The sequence below is a fragment of the Prionailurus bengalensis genome, chromosome A2 (genome assembly GCF_016509475.1).
Source record: "Prionailurus bengalensis isolate Pbe53 chromosome A2, Fcat_Pben_1.1_paternal_pri, whole genome shotgun sequence".
Classification (NCBI taxonomy): domain Eukaryota; kingdom Metazoa; phylum Chordata; class Mammalia; order Carnivora; family Felidae; genus Prionailurus; species Prionailurus bengalensis.
In genome coordinates this window covers 11,793,542-11,811,056 of record NC_057348.1, presented here as the reverse complement: position 1 = coordinate 11,811,056, position 17,515 = coordinate 11,793,542, and the positions used below count along the sequence as shown (strand labels likewise).

The window sequence follows — 17,515 nt, the reverse complement described above, 5'->3', positions numbered from 1 at the left end:
ACAATCATAAGCCCCACACTGCAGATGGGAAAACCAAGGCACAGGGAGGTGACGTAGTTTGCTCAAGGTCGTGTGGCAGGAGAGGGTAGAGACCAGCATCAAGCCCACACTGACGACCACTGCCCTTGAACTGCCTCTCCAAAGTCCACCTCTGCCCTCGGCATGAGGCCTAAGCCAGGAAGGTCTCCACAACTGTCCCTCAGTTTCATGTAGGTCTAGAAGGGGGACCAGGTGAGTGCAGTAGGTAGTTAGGAACTGGAGTCTAAGACCCCAAAAACCTCAGTGCCCTCAGGAGTCTGGCTTTCTTCTGACCTCTGAAGCCCTTTTAGAAAAGTACAGGTTTTCTCAGCCAGACACAAGAGGTGGCAAAGGCACAGAGCTAAGAACAGGGACTCTGGAGCCAAACGGCCTGGGCTTGAACCCCAACTCTGCCGCCTACAAGCTGTGTGACCTAGGGCCAGCTACTTAACCTCTCTGTGCCATAGTATTCTTAGAAGCAAAATGGGGACAGTGGTGGGGCCTGCCGCCTAGGATTGTCAAGAGGACTGAGAGAGACGGAACGCGAGCTGGTACAGCCACGCCGGAAAACAGTCTGGAGGCTCCGCAAAAAAACAAATAGAAGTACCCTACGACCCAGCAACCGCACTACTAGGCATTTATCCACGGGATACAGGTGTGCTGTTTCGAAGGGACACATGCACCCCCATGTTTATAGCAGCACCATCAACAATCGCCAAAGTATGGGAAGAGCCCAAATGTCCATCAATGGATGAACGGATAAAGAAGATGTGGTATGTATATACAATGGAGTATTACTCGGCAGTCAAAAAGAATGAAATCTTGCCATTTGCAACTACGCGAATGGAACAGGAGGGGATTATGCTAAGCAAAATTAGTCAGAGAAAAAAATCATATGACTTCACTCATATGAGGACTTTAAGAGACAAAACAGATGAACATAAGGGAAGGGAAACAAAAATAATATAAAAACAGGGAGGGCGACAACACAGAAGAGACCCATAAATATGGAGAACAAACTGAGGGTGACAGGAGGGGTTGAGGGAGGGGGAGGAGCTAAATAGGGAAGGGGCACTAAGGAATCTACTCCTGAAATCATTGTTGCACTATACGCTAACCAATTTGGATGTAAATTTAAAAAATTAAAAAATTAAATTAAATAAATAAATAAATAAAATAAGAAAAAAAAACATCAAAGTATAAAAAAAAAAAGGGGGGACTGAGTGAGTTAATATTTTTAAAGCACCTGATGTAATCCTAAGCACATGTATATGAAATAAGAAATGAAAGGCAGGGCTCCTGGATGGCTCTGTCAGTTAAGCAACTGACTTTGGCTCAGATCATGATCTCGCGATTCGTGAGTTCGAGCCCTGTGTCCGGCTGTGTGCTGTCAGCTCGGAGCCTGGAGCCTGCTTCTGATTCTGTGTCTCCCTCTCTCTGCCCCTCCCCTGCTTGTGCTCTGTCTCTCTCTGCCTCTCCAAAATGAATAAACGTTTAAAAAATTAAAAATTAAAAAAAAATGAAAGGCAAGGTAAGAGAATGAAAGAAAGGGTGCAACCACATCGGGGGTGGGGTGGAGCAAAATCCACAGGGGTCCCCCCACCCTGCCCGGGGATCACAGAACCCGACGACTTTCACGGGCACTGGTACCTGTTGCTACAGCAATAGGCCTGAAATGACAGAGAAAACTTTCGACTCAGCTCTGCCTCGCCTCAGCTGTGTGACCTCGGGTAAACGGCTTGCCCTCTCTGAGCCTCCATCACACTTAGACCCTGGAAAACGGGTTTGTTTGTGGCCCTGACCAGATTCTTGGGGGATGAAAGAAACCATCAGGTCCGTCATCCTTACTGAATACCTGGGACCCACCCAGCCCACCTGCCCAGCCCCACACACCATGCCCAGGTGGCCCAGCAGCCAGTTGCGCCGGGGTGGCTGGGGGAAGCAGCTCAGCCGGCGGCAGGTGATGTAGCAACGCCAGGAGAACCTCAGGAGCTGTATCAGCAGGCGGCAGAGGAAGAAGAGCAGGGACAGGACGAGTGCAGACACCGCATACAAGCGGAAGGCGGTCTTCTCCAGTCCCAGGAGGTACAGCAGGTGCTCCGTGACAGGCAGCATACTGGGGGAACACACGGGATGGGGGTCAGTGCAGGCAGGAACCACTCTGGCTGTGTGTGTGCCATACAAAGATGACCTGTGGGGTCAAGCATAGGGTACCTGGCACACAGGAGGTGCTCAATGCACATGAGTCCCAGACACCAAGGATACCCCCCTAACTTTCCCCAGCAGTGACCTTCAGTGAGCTGACCAGACGGACACCTGTCCATATGCCCTCAGTCTTCACTTCACAGGGCGTCCTTCCTGGCTTCTCTGCCCATGCCTGGCTGGCCAGAGGGTTGGAAAATTAAAACACGTACACCTCCACGCCGAAAGCAGCTCTTAACCAATGACCGATGAATATTGCCAGATAAATACCTCCTCCCCTTGGGGCAATGACCCTGAGATGGGAGTTTCACATGCACTCCCAGGCTTCCACAGCAGGGTTAAACTCCGGCTGCCCACAGAAGAAACTTTCTCTATTAGCTGCCTTCCTTCCTCTGTCTTCCCTCTTTTTCTCTATTTAATTGAGGTGAGATTCACCCAACATGAAACGAACCGTTTTAAAGTACAGTTGACCCTTGAACAATGCAGGGGTTAGGGGGGTCCCAAGCCCTGTGCAGCCAGAATTCCATGTGTAACGTTTGACCCTCCGCAAAACTGAACTGCTCATAGCCTACTGTTGACTGGAAGCCTGACTGATAACATTAACGGCCAATTAACACATATTTTGAATGTTATATGTATTATATACTGTATTCTTACAAGAAAGTAAGCTGCAGAGAAGAAAATGTTGTTGAGAAAGTCATAAGAAAGAGAAAATAGGGGCTCAGTCTGTTGAGCATTCGACTTCGGCTCAGGACATGATCTCGTGGTCTGTGAGTTCGAGCCCCGCATTGGGCTCTGTGCTGACAGCTCAGAGCCTGGAGCCTGTTTCGGATTCTGTGTCTCCCTCTCTCTCTGACCCTCCCCTGTACATGCTCTGTCTCTCTCTGAATCAAAAATAAATAAACATTAAAAAAAAATTTTTTAATAAAAAAAAAATAATAATATTAATGACACAGTGACCAGGTATAGAGCATTGCAATGTGCCATGCTCCACACTCAGGGATGTGCATGCCTCATTTTATGGTGCCTTAAAGTGGGCCTTGGAGTGGGTCCTACCATTCTCTCCATTGTTTGCACAACTCAATCTCTGTTCTTCTAACTCAAGAGAGATGGGAGCTGACAGAGGCCCCCTGAATCCCTACCAAAGGCCAAACTCAATCACATTGGGGGCCCACAGATCTCAGACAGTGCTGAGGAGATTGCCGAAAATGGTTAGGTCTTGCCCTCATCTCTCCTTTCCCCTTAGTCCAGACACCCAAGGGTTCTCTCTGTGCTCCACCTCCTTGGGCAACACAGCTAAAGGAACCCTACCCTCCAGGTCCTCACCTGAGTCCCCAGTCCCCACCATCACCCCACCACCACCGGCCCATGGTTCCCTCCATTAGGGGCTCAGAGTCACTGGCTTGTCCACCAGCCAATGACCAACTGTATCATCCACGCAGAAGATGTGAAGTTTCTATTGGTTACCACATCCTGGGAAAACAGCTGGGTGCATCATCACCAAATTTGGAGAGTCCCATTGGGATGGTCTGACTTACACTACCAGCCATGCAATTGACATGACCACTCATTAGGATGTCTGGTACCAAGGAGAGACAGAAAGGGAATAACAAGTGTTGGCAAGGATGCGGAGAAACCTTGAACCCTGATGCCTTGCTCGTGGGGTTGTAAAATGGTGAGGCTTTGCTGTGGAAAACAGTGTGGTGGTTCCTCAAAATATTAAACATAGAATCACCATATGATCCAGCAATCCCACTTCTGGAGGGATCCCCAAAAGAAGTGAAAGCAGGGACTCAAACAGATATTTGCACACCCATGTTCACAGCAGCATCAGTCACAAGGGCCAAAAGGCGGAGGCAACCCAAGTTCCCAAGAAAGGAAGAACAGATACACATACTATGGTCTATCCATACACTGGAATATTATTCGGCCATAAAAAGGGAAATCTGACACAGGCCACAACATGGATGGACCTCAAGGACATTACGTGAAGTGAAAAAAGAGACACAAAAGACAAATGCTCTGTGTCCCCAGAGGAGTCAGGTTCAGAGACAGGAAGCAGAATGGCGGGCACCAGGACCAGCGGGAGTGGGGGTAGGGGGTCAGAGTTTTAATTGAAGAAGACAGAAAAGTTCTGGACATGGATGGTGGTGATGGCTGCACAACAGTGTGAATGTACTTAAGGCCACTGAACTGTTCACTGAAAATGGTTAAGACTGGGGGGCGGGTGACACAGTGTGACACAGTCGGTTAAGCATCCCACCCTTGATCTCGGCTCAGGTCATGATCCCACAGTTTGTGAGATCAAGCCCCATGTTGAGCTCTGCGCTGACGGTGCGGAGCCTGCTTGGGATTCTCTCTCCCTCTCTCTCTCTCTCTACAACCTCCCCCCCCCCGCCAAATAAATAAATAAACATTAAAAAAAAAAAAAAAAGACTGCGTGTCTCGAAGGAGGTAAAGCAGAGATAGAGGTGGCTGAATACTGGTCCCCCAAAGAGATCAGGTCTCTGGAACATGGGAATGTGATCTTAACTGCCAGCGTCTTTGCAGACAGGACTAGAGATGAGAAGATTATCCGGGATTGGATTGTCTAGGTTGTTCCCAACTGGAATCGAAATCTCCTCGTAAAGAGAGAGGCCGAGGGAGACTCAACACACAGAAGAGAAGAAGGCCGTGGAAAGATAAAGGCAGACCCTGGAGGGATGCGGCCACCAGCCCAGGCACCCTGGAGCCACTAGAAGCTGGGAGAGGCAGGGAGCAGATTCTGCCCTAGAACTTCCAGAGGGAGCACGGCCCTGCCCTCACCTGGGTTTCAGACTCCCGGCGCCCAGAACTCTGAGAGAATAAATGAATAAATGTGTGCTGTTTCAAGCCACCCAGTTCGTGGTAATTCGTCACAGCAGCCACAGGAAACAAATACACGGAGTAAGAGGGTGCAGACCGATCCCTCCAGATGAGGTGGCCTGTGTGTGTCTCTTGGGGGAAGGCTCTCTGGGCTGACAGCTGAGTGAAGAACGGGGCTTTCTCATTAAGTGCACATCTGCACACACACGCACGTAGCTGGGGTCTTTTTAATACATATATATTTTTTTTTTTTTTGAGAGAGAGAGAGAGAGAGAGAGAAAGCGAGGGTGGGGAAGGGGCAGAGATAGAGAATCCCAAGCAGGCTCCGTGCTGTCAGCGCAGAGCCTGATGTGGGGCTCAAACCCACAAGCCGTGAGATCAGAACCTGAGCCGAAATCAAGAGTTGGACGCTTAACCGACTGAGTCACCTAGGTGCCCCTAAGGTTTTATATTTTTTTTAATGTTTATTTATTTTTGAGAGAGAGAGAGAGAGACAGAGAGTGAGCAGGAGAGGGGCAGAGAGAGAGGGAGACACAGAATCGGAAACAGGCTCCAGGCTCTGAGCTGTCAGCACAGAGCCCGACGCAGGGCTCAAACTCACGGACTGTGAGATCATGACCTGAGCTGAATTAGGACGCTTAACCGACTGAGTCACCCAGGCACCCACATGTAGCTGGGTTCTAATCCTGACTCCACGGACTGGCTGTGTGGCCTAGGCCTCAGTTTCCCTATCTGAAACTGGGGGTGACTGTAAAAGATGATCTTTGGGTCCACCCCAGTGTGACCTTTTCCTGCGTGTGGCCCGGGGTGGGGTCACCGCTTTGGCAGGCCCAAGACCTCTGGGTCACCTCTAACCCCTGAGCAACCTGGCTGTAGTCTGGCTGCCACTCCAGACACTACAGTCACCTTTCTGAAGGTCCATCACTCTCCTGCTCTAACACCATCCATGGCTCCCCACTGCCCTCAGTCTGGCATCCAAAGCCCTTGAGGAGCTGACCACCCCCGCCCATCCTCCACTTCAGCCATAAAGATCCCCCTTCTCAGGATGTTTTGGACCCTTTCACCCAAGCTATAAACGTTGGATTCCTTAGAGCTGGTCCTGAGTCATGGCTTCCTCTCTCTCCATGTATACGCCCTGGGGAGCTCACCCCCTCCCATGGCTTTTGTGACCCTGTCTCTGAGATGCCTCCCATGTCTTGACACCACCTCCTGGATGGCCTCCAGGGGCATAGCTCAGACCCTCACATTCACCTCACCTCCTTCCTCCCTCTCTGCCCACACCCAGTTCGTTGCCAGGTCCTGCCAGTAGTGTATCCTAAATATCTTTCACTCTCATTCACTTTTCCCCATCCCCATCATCTCAACCCACGTCAGGCCACCACTGCAGTGGCCTCCTCCCCTTGCTCTCCCGAGTTCCCTCCCGCCCCTCCCCCAGCAGTCCATTCTCCACCCAGCGCCAAAGGGATCTCCCTAAAATTAAATCAGATCACAGCCTTCCCCTGTTCAAAGTCCTCCCCATTATGCTGAACACAATTCAGATTCCTTCCCACGGACTGAGACGCCCTGTGCGCCTGGCCCCTGTGGGCCCCTCCAGCCTCTCCCACGGCTCTCCCCGCTGCTGAATCAACTCCAGCCACTCTGGCCACAGGCCAAATTCATTCCCGCTTCAGAGCCTTTGCACATGCTGTTCCCTCCAATCTGGCATGCCTTTCCCCCAGCTCTGCCCACAAGGGCCCCTCCTCATCCTCCGGGACCACCTCTGCTTTTCACCACCATCAGCCACCTCCTTTATTGAGCACCTTCTGTGTGCAGTGGCTTTCTCAGCCATTTCTTTCCTCTTCCCAGGAGCCCTTCGAGGCAGCTAGGGTTCTTCTAAGTAGAGTCACAGCAAGAACCCCCACCCCCACCCAGAACAATCCCACTGATAACCTGACAAAGGAAATGTCTTCCTGAAATACTGAAATGGGGAGGAACTGAAACAAGAGAAAGCACCAGCCCTCAAAGAGGAGACCCTGCCCCAGGAAGGCAGGTGCACAGGAGGGAGGGAGCTCTGAACCGCCGTGTCCACCCCCCGATGTGGGACGTGGGCTGCGGCTTTTCCCAGGACCGGCTGCTCCAAGCAGAAAGAGCACACGCTGGATCCCCAGCTGGCTGTCACCCTGGGAGCCTCAGTCTTCTCATCTATGAAATGGAAACAATATCAAGAAGTCCATCTGATGCTTCTGGGAGGAGCTCAATAAATAGTGCCTTGAGGAAGTTAAATCCTCTGCTTTCTGGAGCTGGGTTCCACTCGCCCACCCCTAGCAAGAGCACTCTTGCCAGCACCCCCCGCCCCAAAGAAAGTGCTGCAAAAACCTTTGAGGCAGTACAGCCGCTTTGAGAAATAGCTTCGCAGTTCCTCCAAAAGCTAAACATAGAATTTTCATGTGACCTGGAAATTCCACTCCTGGGTATATAGTCACTAGAATGCAGGGGCGCCTGGGTGGCTCAGTCGGTTGAGCGTCCGACTCTTGATTTTGGCTCAGGTCACGATGCCAGGCATGGGATCGAGCCCTGCATCGGACTCCATGCTGGCTGTGGAGCCTGCTTAAGATTCTCATTCTTTCTCCCTCTGGTCCTCCACCACTCTCTCTCTCTCTCTCTCTCTCTCACATAAAATAAAATTAAAATTAAAACTAAAGAATGTAAAACATCCTCAGATACTTGTATATGAATATGAATAGCAGCACTATTCAGAATAGCCCAAAGGTGGAAACAATCCAAATGTCCATCAATGAATGAATGGATAAGTATCATGTGATATATTCGTGTGATGGAATATTACTTGGTCATGAAAAGGGGCGCCTGGGTGGCTCAGTCAATTAAGCGTCTGACTTCGGCTCAGGTCATAATCTCCCAGTCCGTGAGTTCGAGCCCCACGTCGGGCTATTGTGCTGACAGCTCAGAGCCTGGAGCCTGCTTCGGGTTCTGTGTGTCCCTCTCTCCCTGCCCCTCCCCCACTTGTGCTCTGTCTCTCTCTGTCTCTCAAAAATGAATAAATGTAAAAAAAAAAATTTAACAAAGATGCCACTCAAATGAAAAAATAAGCCTGGGGGCTCCTGGGTGGCTCAGTCGGTTGAGTGTCCGACATCGGCCCAGGTCATGATCTCACGGTTCATGGGTTCGAGCCCCGCATCGGGCTCTGTGCTGACAGCTCAGAGCCTGGAGCCTGCTTCGGATTCTGTGTCTCCCTCTCTGTCTCTGCCCCTCCCCTGCTCATGCTCTGTCTCTCTGTCTCAAAAATAAATTTAAAAAATTTTTTTAATTTTAATAAAAAAATAAATAAATATAAAAATGAATCAGTTGACTGTACAATCCAAAGAATGAACTCTAATGTAAACTATTAACTTTGGTTAAGTATAATGTGTCTACATTGGCTCATCAGTTGTAAGAAACATATCATCCTAACAGAAGATGTTAATAATAGGGGAAAGTGTGGGGAGTTGATGAATGTTTTGGAACTCTATACTTCCTGCATAGTTTTTCTGTAAACCTGAAACTGCTCTAAAATATAAATTCTGTTTAAAAGTTAATTATTTGAGGGGCGCCTGGGTGGCGCAGTTGGTTAAGTGTCCGACTTCAGCCAGGTCACGATCTCGCGGTCTGTGAGTTCGAGCCCCGCGTCAGGCTCTGGGCTGATGGCTCGGAGCCTGGAGCCTGTTTCCGATTCTGAGTCTCCCTCTCTCTCTGCCCCTCCCCCGCTCATGCTCTGTCTCTCTCTGTCCCAAAAATAAATAAACGTTGAAAAAAAAATTTAAAAAAAAAAGTTAATTATTTGAGGGACATCTGGGTGGCTCAGTCAGTTAAGCATCCAACTTCAGCTCAGGTCATGATCTCACAGTTGGTGAGTTCACGCCCGGCGTTGGCCTCTGTGCTGACAGCTCAGAGCCTGGAGCCTGCTTCAGATTCTGGGTCTCCCTCTCTCTCTGCCCCTCCCCTGCTCATGCACACACTCTCATTCTCTCTCCCTCTCTCTCTCAAATATAAATAAACATTAAAAAATAAAGAATAAAATAAAATAAAGTTTTAATTGTGGGGTGCCTGGGTGGCTCAGTCAGTTGGGTGTCCGACGACTTTGGCTTAGGTCATGATCTCATGGTTTGTCTGTTGACAGCTCAGAGCCTGGAGCCTAATTCAGATTCTGTGTCTCCTTCTCTCTGCCCCTCCCCTGCTCGTGTTCTCTCTCTCTCTCTCTCTCAAAAAATAATAATAATAATAATAAACATTTAAAACAATTTTTTAATAAATAAAAAAGTTAATTATTTGAGGGTTGCCTGGCCAGCTCAGTGGGTAGAGCATGCGACTCTTGATCTCAGGGTTGTGAGTTTGAGCCCCACGTTGGGTGTAGAGATTACCTAAAAAGATAAAAAAAATCTTTTAAAAAAGTTAATTATTTGAAATTAATGAAAAATGAATTAAGATGCTTTAATTGGGGAGAAGGTGTTCTGGGGGTTCAGACAGTCGTTTCCTTTCTTGACTTGAGTGCTGGTGACATGTGTGGGTTCAATTCGCAAACACTCCTGAACTGCCCAGTTGTAGAATGTGCACTTCCCTATACCCCCTGTATTACACTTCAACTTAAAAAAATTAAAAATAAAATGAAAATTTGTTTCCCGATTGCATCGTCTTTTAAAATGTGCATCTTTGGGGCGCCTGGGTGGCTCAGTTGGCTAAACACCCAACTTGGCTCAGGTCATGATCTCATGATTCGTGGGTTCAAGCCCCGCGTCAGGCTCTGTGCTGACAGCTCAGAGCCTGGAGCCGGCTTCCGATTCTATGTCTCCCTCTCTCTCTGCCCCTCCCCCACTCACTCTCTCTTTCTCTCTCTCTCTCAAAAATAAGTATTAAAAAAAAAATTTCAAATGTGCGTCTTTGACTCAAACCAGCCTGGGTCCCAGTCGCGGCCCTGTGCCTCCCCCAAGTCAGCAGCCTTGAGTAGTCTAGTCCCCACCCCCAGCTTCCATGTGCCAATCTGTGAAATGGGTTAACAATAGCAGGAGCCACCCCTTAAAGGTTGCTTGGGACACTTCAGTGAGATGAGGTCTGGTAGGCGGTATGCAAGATTTTAGCCATTATTCCTGCTTCTATTATTTACTAGTTTATTGGAGCGAGATAAACGCAAAGCTGACACTCTCAGGATGCTGTGAGAGGCTGGCAAACTTCAGAGCATCAGACACCAGGCAAGGGCACCCAGCAGCCCCACCCCAGCAGAGGTGGCCCCGCCTGTCCTGCTGGGGCCAGCATTATCTGAAAATGGAGGAGCCAGCGACTGGTTCCGTGGCCCACGCCCAAGGAGCGCTGGTTTGTCAGGTTAGCCCGGCCGCCAGTCAGGGACTTGTCATACAAGGTGTGTGGGCTCCTGAGAAGGAATGCAGGACACAACCATGCCCCCACACACACACACACCACCAGAAATCACACATGTTGCCTCTCCTTGAACTGCAGGTCCTGGGGCCCACCTGTCATCCAAGCACCCAACACTGGCTCCACTGCCCCACATCCTAGCACTGCCCTTCACTCACTCTGGAAGCCAGTAGTCAAAACAGCCTGCCTCCTCTCCCTGCTCATGCCAACCAAACACCCTCTCTATGCCAAAGAGCTGCCTGACCCCAGAGACTCCTATTCTCCCAAAGTGCCAGACCCTAGAAGTCTGAGCTGAGAGGGGGCTTACCCCAGATTTCTGGGGTTCGGAGAAGGGGCTGCAGGAGCAGTTCTGAGGGCAGAGCCAAGCCGGCAAATCGAGGTAGGAAGGAGGGCCTCACCGCAGCTGTGGGCACACTGTAGGCTGTCGCCCACAGCTTCGTCGGCCCAAAGGAGATCCTGACAGAAAAAGAAGTTTACAAGCCACCAGTCATCTAGACCATTCCAGAACTGCAATTGCCTCTGCCCACCATCTCAGCACATGGACACGAGCCTCGGAAAGGATTCCATAAAGCTCCACCTCAGAGCTGTGTGACCTCAGGTGAATGTCTGCACCTCTCTGAGCCTCAATTTCCTCACGTGTAAGACAGGAACTGTATTACCCACTTCACAGGGCTTTGATAACAATGCCACATTTTTAATGTGCTCAGCTCAGGGCTTGGCACACCGCAGGCCCCAGATCAAAGGTGCCTCTCCTTGCTGTTGGGGAGGGCACCGTATTCGTTAGTGCTTGCCCAGTCATCTGGGATTTGGAGAATGGGGTCCAAGGCTTGCCAGGGAGGCGGGAGGGGGTCACCTTCTCCGTCTGCGGAGTCATCCAAGCCCAGGTCACCACTGGACACCAGTCCAGGGCTAATGTTACCGCTCAGAAACCCAAGCTGGGCTATACAGAGAGGCTGGGGCCATTGGAAAGGGCACAGGATGTTGGGGTCACACAGGGCCGGTTTGTTCAAATCCCAGCTCCCCCACTGTCTCCCGGCCTCCCTCCCACCTCCAGCCTGAGACTCCCCAGTTGGCAGGTCTCAGCCGCCTCACGTGGTCCAAGCGGGGACGGACAGCCCCTTGGACACCAGGGAGCATACATCCCTCCCGCATCCAACAAACGTCAGCTGGTACCGACCGCAGGAGCTCACACAACCCTCACAGCCAACTCTGGGGGCCCAGGAGGGCATCTCCTCTTTTCAGGCTCTGCGCCTGCCATGGGTGGGGAGAGGGACGGTGAAGGCAGCCGGATCACTAGCGTAAAGTCCCTGAGGGAGACGCTGTGGAGTGACTCCGGTCCGCCCAGCGGCACGGGGCAAGGCCTGGATCCGCCCGAGAGGTCCTGATGGGGAGGGGGCTCTTCCTGAGGTCCCTTCCCATCACGGAAACCCGGGGAGAAGGATGTACCCAGGATTCCCGAGGGGCGCGCTCAAAACAACTGCGCCCAAAAGCGGCGGCCGTCGGGGACACGCCCACGTCCCCCCATCCGGAGCCTGTGGGACCCGCCGCCGCCGCCGCCTGGGTCGTGGGGATTCCCGGGGCGGGCTGCGCCCAGCCCCTCGCGTCCCCGCTGCCCGCACCCGCGCCTGCCGGGCGCCTCGGGTTACAGCGCAGCGCCCCGGCCGCGCTCGGGTTACCGCCCCCCGCGCGCACTCACCTCGCGGGTCTCGGCCTCGGCCTCGGCCTCTCGATCCGGGATCCAGATCCGCCCGCACCGCAACCTCGGTTCTGACCGCGCCGTCCGGCGGCCGGGCCCTTTAACCCCGCCCGGCCGCGCCGCGAGGCCCGCCCCCGGCCCGCCCCCGGCCTCGCCGGCCTCTGGGCGGGGACCGAGGCTAGGCCCCCAGAGACGGAGAGAACCAGAGACAGAGTCGTGGATGCGTGGAGAGCGACGGAAAGGGAAAGACGCAGAGCCGGGGATGGAGAGACCGACAGGTGGAGAGATGGAGAAGAAGACGCAGAGACAGAGAAAGAGACACTGGAGACACAAAAGACTTGAACACCCAGCATCCCCAAACCACCACACTCCCTGCCCCTCTGCCCATGCCTGGCTCCACTTAATGCCGAGATCCCCCCTCAGGCCCGCTCCTTAACACCCTCCTCTTGCACCAGCACCCCCAAAGCCCACACGTCAGGACCTGCTCCCACGCTTGGACAGGGGTCCCTAAGCCAGCAACCCTGACGCCCCACGCGGCCCCAGGAATCCTCAGGCTCCATCGGCCCTGGGGAGCCAGCCATTCTGCTCTCTCTGGATTCAACCCACCCTCCTGGGGCTCTATTGGCAGCTGCAGCCTCTTCCTCCAGGAAGACCTCCAGCCTCAACAAGTCGCACCAGACTCTGGTCCTGCTCCTCTCACCCCCACCCACCCACCGTCAGCCAACTCGACCATCCCACTAAGATGTTGTCCTTGGCCAGTTTATCTGCTCCAGATAGATCCAGACAGGGTCAGTCCCGCCCCGGATTTGGAAGAGATACCTGTGTCTGGGTCAGTGGGTGGGTGGGTGACTGATCTGGGCAAGTGGGCAGACAGATGGGAGGAATCACAGCTGGCCGTTGGCTCTCCACTGCCTCCACAGGGCCAAATGGCATTGTGCATACTGGACACCCAGGTAATATCTGTCAAAGAAAAAATTTTAAAAAGCCACAGGAGATTAGATCAAAGCCTCCGACCTTAATTGCAGGCTCATCTGGGGAAACTAAGGCAGATGCTGGCAGCTGGAGGAGAGGCACGACTGGCTGGGTTCAGGCAGGAGCCAGGCCAGACACTGAGAAGCCTGAAGCTGTAAGGAGACATCGCCCTCCTCTCAGTGAGTTCCAAAGCTAAAACCACAGCGAACCATAAGGAAACTGAAGAAAGGGCAAAGAAGTTCAGACTGTTTTCCCCAGGATGACCATTCCAAAGCCTTTCGATCTGTCAGAAATAAATTCTTGATCCTGTTACAGACAACGGGGGATCCCCTCCTGGCTTTGGGGGCCAACCAGGTGGGAAGTCTGGTCATGGGGCTGGTTAGCCTGGGGGATGGGAGCCAGGGGGTGGAGCAGGCCCGGAGCTGTGCTGGACTCTCAGAGGACAGGGCCAGGGGTCACAACCACAGTCAAAGCCACATAACACTATGGGCAGAGATGGACTCTGGAGGCAGAGGGTTCGGGTGGCTTTATCAGTTACTCACTGTGTACCCACCTCAGAAGACTGCTGTAATGTTTTAGGGTAACAGTTGTCACCCAAGGCAATCCTGTCCCTCAAGAGACAATCTGACAATGTCTGAAGACACTTTGTCCATCACAGCTGGATGCTGGGGTACCACTGGCCTCTAGTGGGTAGAGGCCAGGAATGCTGATAAACACCTTACAATGCACACACAGGATGGCCCCTGGCCAAAGAGAATGATCTTGGGGCACCTGGGTGGCTCAGTCAGGTGAGCATCTGACTCTCGATCTCAGCTCAGGTATTGGCCTCAGGATCGTGAGTTCAAGCCCCGCGTCAGACTCCGCACTGGGTATGAAGCCTATTTAAAAACAGAGAGAAAGAGAGAGACAGAATGATCCAGCCCTAATGTCAATAGTGGTGAGGTTGAGAAACCCTGCTTCAAGGTGTAGGGAGCACTTCTGAATTCTAGCACACAGTAAGTGCTAGGTAAGTGCTGACTGCCTTTATTAGCCACCATGGAGTTTCCAGCCTTCTTCCTCACCAGCAAATCCTGACCACCAATTCCATGTTCAGCATGCCCTAGTTCAGAGAAACCTGTGGCTTCCCCGCCCAATCCACAAGCAACCTTCAATCAGGCAAGTCCTGCTTTAGCTGGCTTTGACTCCCCCCTGAGACCAGGGTCTCCTTGAGGGTGAGTCCCCAGGATCAGCTGGTGCCGGGCTAGGTGGTGCTTGGAATACATCCGTGCAGCGGGTCGGACCTGCTGTTTTTTGTTCTTTGTTTTTTAATGTTTATTCATTTTTGAGAGACACATAGAGACAGAGCGTGAATGGGGGAAGGGCAGAGACAGAGGGAGACACAGAATCCGAAGCAGGCTCCAGGCTCTGAGCTGTCAGCACAGAGCCTGATGCGGGGCTCAAACTCACCAACTGTGAGATCATGACCTGAGCCGAAGTCAGACACCCAATCGACTGAGCCACCCAGGCGCCCCCGGACCTGCTGTTGAAAGATGCAAGTGTGGTTCTAGGGGCTGGGAATATGGCAGAGAATAAAAACAGCCCAAATCCTTGTCGTTGTGGATCTGAAGCTGAAGTGGAGAAAACAGAAAATAAAGAAAACATATCCAGCAGGAAATTTTTACCAGGGAAGGCATGTAACAGGTTTTTGCAACGGGGCCGAGGGGGATGCTGCTATTTGACCTGGGTGTCAGGTGGCCGGCTGAAACCTGAAAAACAAGAATAAATGTTGAGTCACGTTGTACCCCTCAAATTTGTCTTTGTCAATTCTACCTTCATAAAGCTGGGGAAGAAAAGAATGAACGAGTGAGTGAATAAATACATGAATTTTCACAAGTCTGAACCACACGGAAGATACTCTGGCTCATTCCCAAAGTCTGATACAAGTGTCCAAAGCATGATACAAAGTATCTTAGTAATTTTAGATAGCACATGGAGAAGGTGGGTCTATTCATTTTCTATTTGATGTATTTATGTTAAATGAGAGATTTGTTTTGACTCGTAGAAGAAGAAAAAAATAGCCTCACCCTGGACATCAAATCTACAGCCTTGTGGATATAATGATCATTGTATACATTTTGCTTTAAAATAAATAAGGCTTAGGGGCCCCTGGCCAGCTCAGTCAGAAGAGCATGCGGCTCTTGATCTTGAGGCGGTGAGTTCGAGCCCCACATGGGGTGTAGAGATTATGTAAATAAATACAAAACTTAAAGAAAAAAGAAAAAAGGCTCGAAAGCAAGACCACTGAAAGAAAAGTATTAAGTAATAAAAAAAAAGTAATAGGTAGATGGAACAAAAGTGGTGTCATATGATTGAGTGACAAATTTCAACATCAGAAGCCATCTGTCTGGTGGATTAAGACAAAAATGGAAGATTCCTAAATGCAACTTTGGGAAATACTAGCACAGCAATCTCTCCTAAATCCCAGAAAACCAGACACAGAGGGCTCGAAACTTGAAAACTTGAAGGAGGGAATTTTAAAGCCAGTGTAAGAGGCCCCCTTATCCCGGCAGGTGGTAAACTTGGCTGAAGTCTTTAACCCTCTTCGGTTCAGTAGTGTTCTCTCATTAGGCGCTGGGCCCTCTGTAAGGGTGAGAGGGGGCGGTGTTTCTAAGTGAAGAAGAGACAATACAAATAATTGAAGCTTTGCTGCTTGGACGGAGGCAGAAGGGAAGGCTACGTGAAGGATGTGACATCTGAGCTGGGACTTCAGGGAGAGGTTGGATTTCAACAGGTGCAGGAGAGGGGGTGGGGCTTGGGCACAGAGAAACCCAAGGGTGTGGCTGGGCAGGTGGCTTTCTCTGGCCTTGGGATGTGAGAGGTGAGAAGGAGGGCAGGCATGGATGGGAAGGGCCTTGAAAGCCAGTCCAAGTGGCTGAGTGTTGATCTGGTGGGCAATGGGGAGCCATGGGTGGTGCCTGAGCAGGAGAAGAGCCCCCTTTAATGGGTTTGTTTTAAGGAACACTGGAGTTTATTGATTTGGGGGGCAATGTGGATTTTTTAAGGATGTGGGGAACGTCTGCATTGGTGACAGGCTGGATGTGAGGTTCCGGGCAACAGTGGAGGAGAGGAGGAGAGGAGAGGGTGTCAGCCCAGCTTCCCTGCCCTCAGAGAGATGGGGACAAGGAAGGAGAAGCAAGTTGAAGGGCCTGGGAATGAGGAGGCACTGACCACAGTAGGCTCCCTGGCCGTGTTACCCTGGGCAAGTCACGTGGCCACCGGAAGCCTCTATCCCTGTACAGATAAAATGAAGGAGATGACCACGAAATGAAGTGGTGTTTACAGGGTCCTCAGCCCCATGCCTGGCACAGAGCACGGGCTAGACAACTAACCGCACTTCGAGTTTGTGCTTTGATTTGGGCTATCCCAGCCCTTCTCAACTGAGGCAGATTGTTCCCCCCCCCTGCCCCCCACCTGGGATGTTTGGCAATGTCCAGAGATACTTTTTGTTGTCATGCTGTGGAGGGGGAGGAGCTAGTGGGCAGAGGCCAGAGATGCTGCTAAAGGCACAGGACGGCCCCACCCCCCACCCCCAGGGAATGATCTGGCCCCAGATGTCAGCAGTGCTGAAGCTGAGAAATCCTGTCTGCCAAGGAGAGGCACCGGGAGGCGGCTGGGCCCATCCTGAGAAGTGCACCTCTGACTGAGTCAGCTGTCTTGGGAAGACTTGGATGCCTGGGGGGGGGGGGGGGGGGGGGGGGCGCGGGTCAGTGAGGTCCCTCGGGAGGAGGTGGACAGAGAAGAGAATGGGGAGACAGAAACACCAATCACAGCTACGTTTAGAGACAGGATAGGCAGAAGCACGGAGCTGCAGGAGATGAGCCACATCTGGGAGGTTGAGGAAGCGTGGTGATAGGAACAATCCCCTTGGCCTGTGCCCAGAGGTCAAAGGGCCCAGGCCCTAGGAAGGGACAGGGCTCTGCGGTTCCCAGGCACCAGAATCCTCAGCCTGGCAGCAATCAACAAACAGCAACCTAAGTGGGAGGAGAGGACACGGGGGCGGCGGCCAGATTAGGGAGACGGTACCAGAAAAGTGTGTGCAAGTGGACCAAGGAGGAACATGGAGGGAGCAAGGGGAAGGGAGTTTCCTGGGCATCCAGAAGCTCACGGCAGACTTCCGGGAAAGCAGCTGCTATGAAAAATCAGTCCGTGCCTCGAAAAGCTAAAAATGGAATTACCATATGAGCCAGAAGCTCAGTTCCTTAAGTATGTAACCGAAAGAATCGAAAACAGGGACTCAACGTCCCTGCATGTTCACCCGTACACGCATGCCCACAAAGGTGGAAACAACCCAGCGTCCATCAACGGATGAGGGGCTGAGGAAATGGGGCCCGTCCGTGCGGG

At 51.9% G+C, this 17,515-nt stretch overlaps 1 protein-coding gene across 2 annotated transcripts in view; it reads right to left on the bottom strand.

The window, feature by feature from the left end:
- LOC122487039 (cytochrome P450 4F22) overlaps window positions 1–13,944 on the bottom strand; it is a 31,315-nt gene extending 17,371 nt beyond the window's left edge. The window contains exons 1-3 of one of the 2 annotated variants that reach the window (XM_043586905.1): window positions 13,689–13,944; window positions 12,983–13,123; window positions 1,912–2,134 (exon numbers count right to left, since the gene is read on the bottom strand). In XM_043586905.1, coding sequence (XP_043442840.1) covers window positions 1,912–2,133 — 222 coding nt within the window. In that variant the 5' untranslated portion in view covers window position 2,134; window positions 12,983–13,123; window positions 13,689–13,944. Of the gene's footprint in view, window positions 1–1,911; window positions 2,135–12,163; window positions 12,276–12,982; window positions 13,124–13,688 lie in introns of those variants that run through there. The other variant, XM_043586904.1, reaches the window with a different exon arrangement.
- Window positions 13,945–17,515: the final 3,571 nt, after the last annotated feature.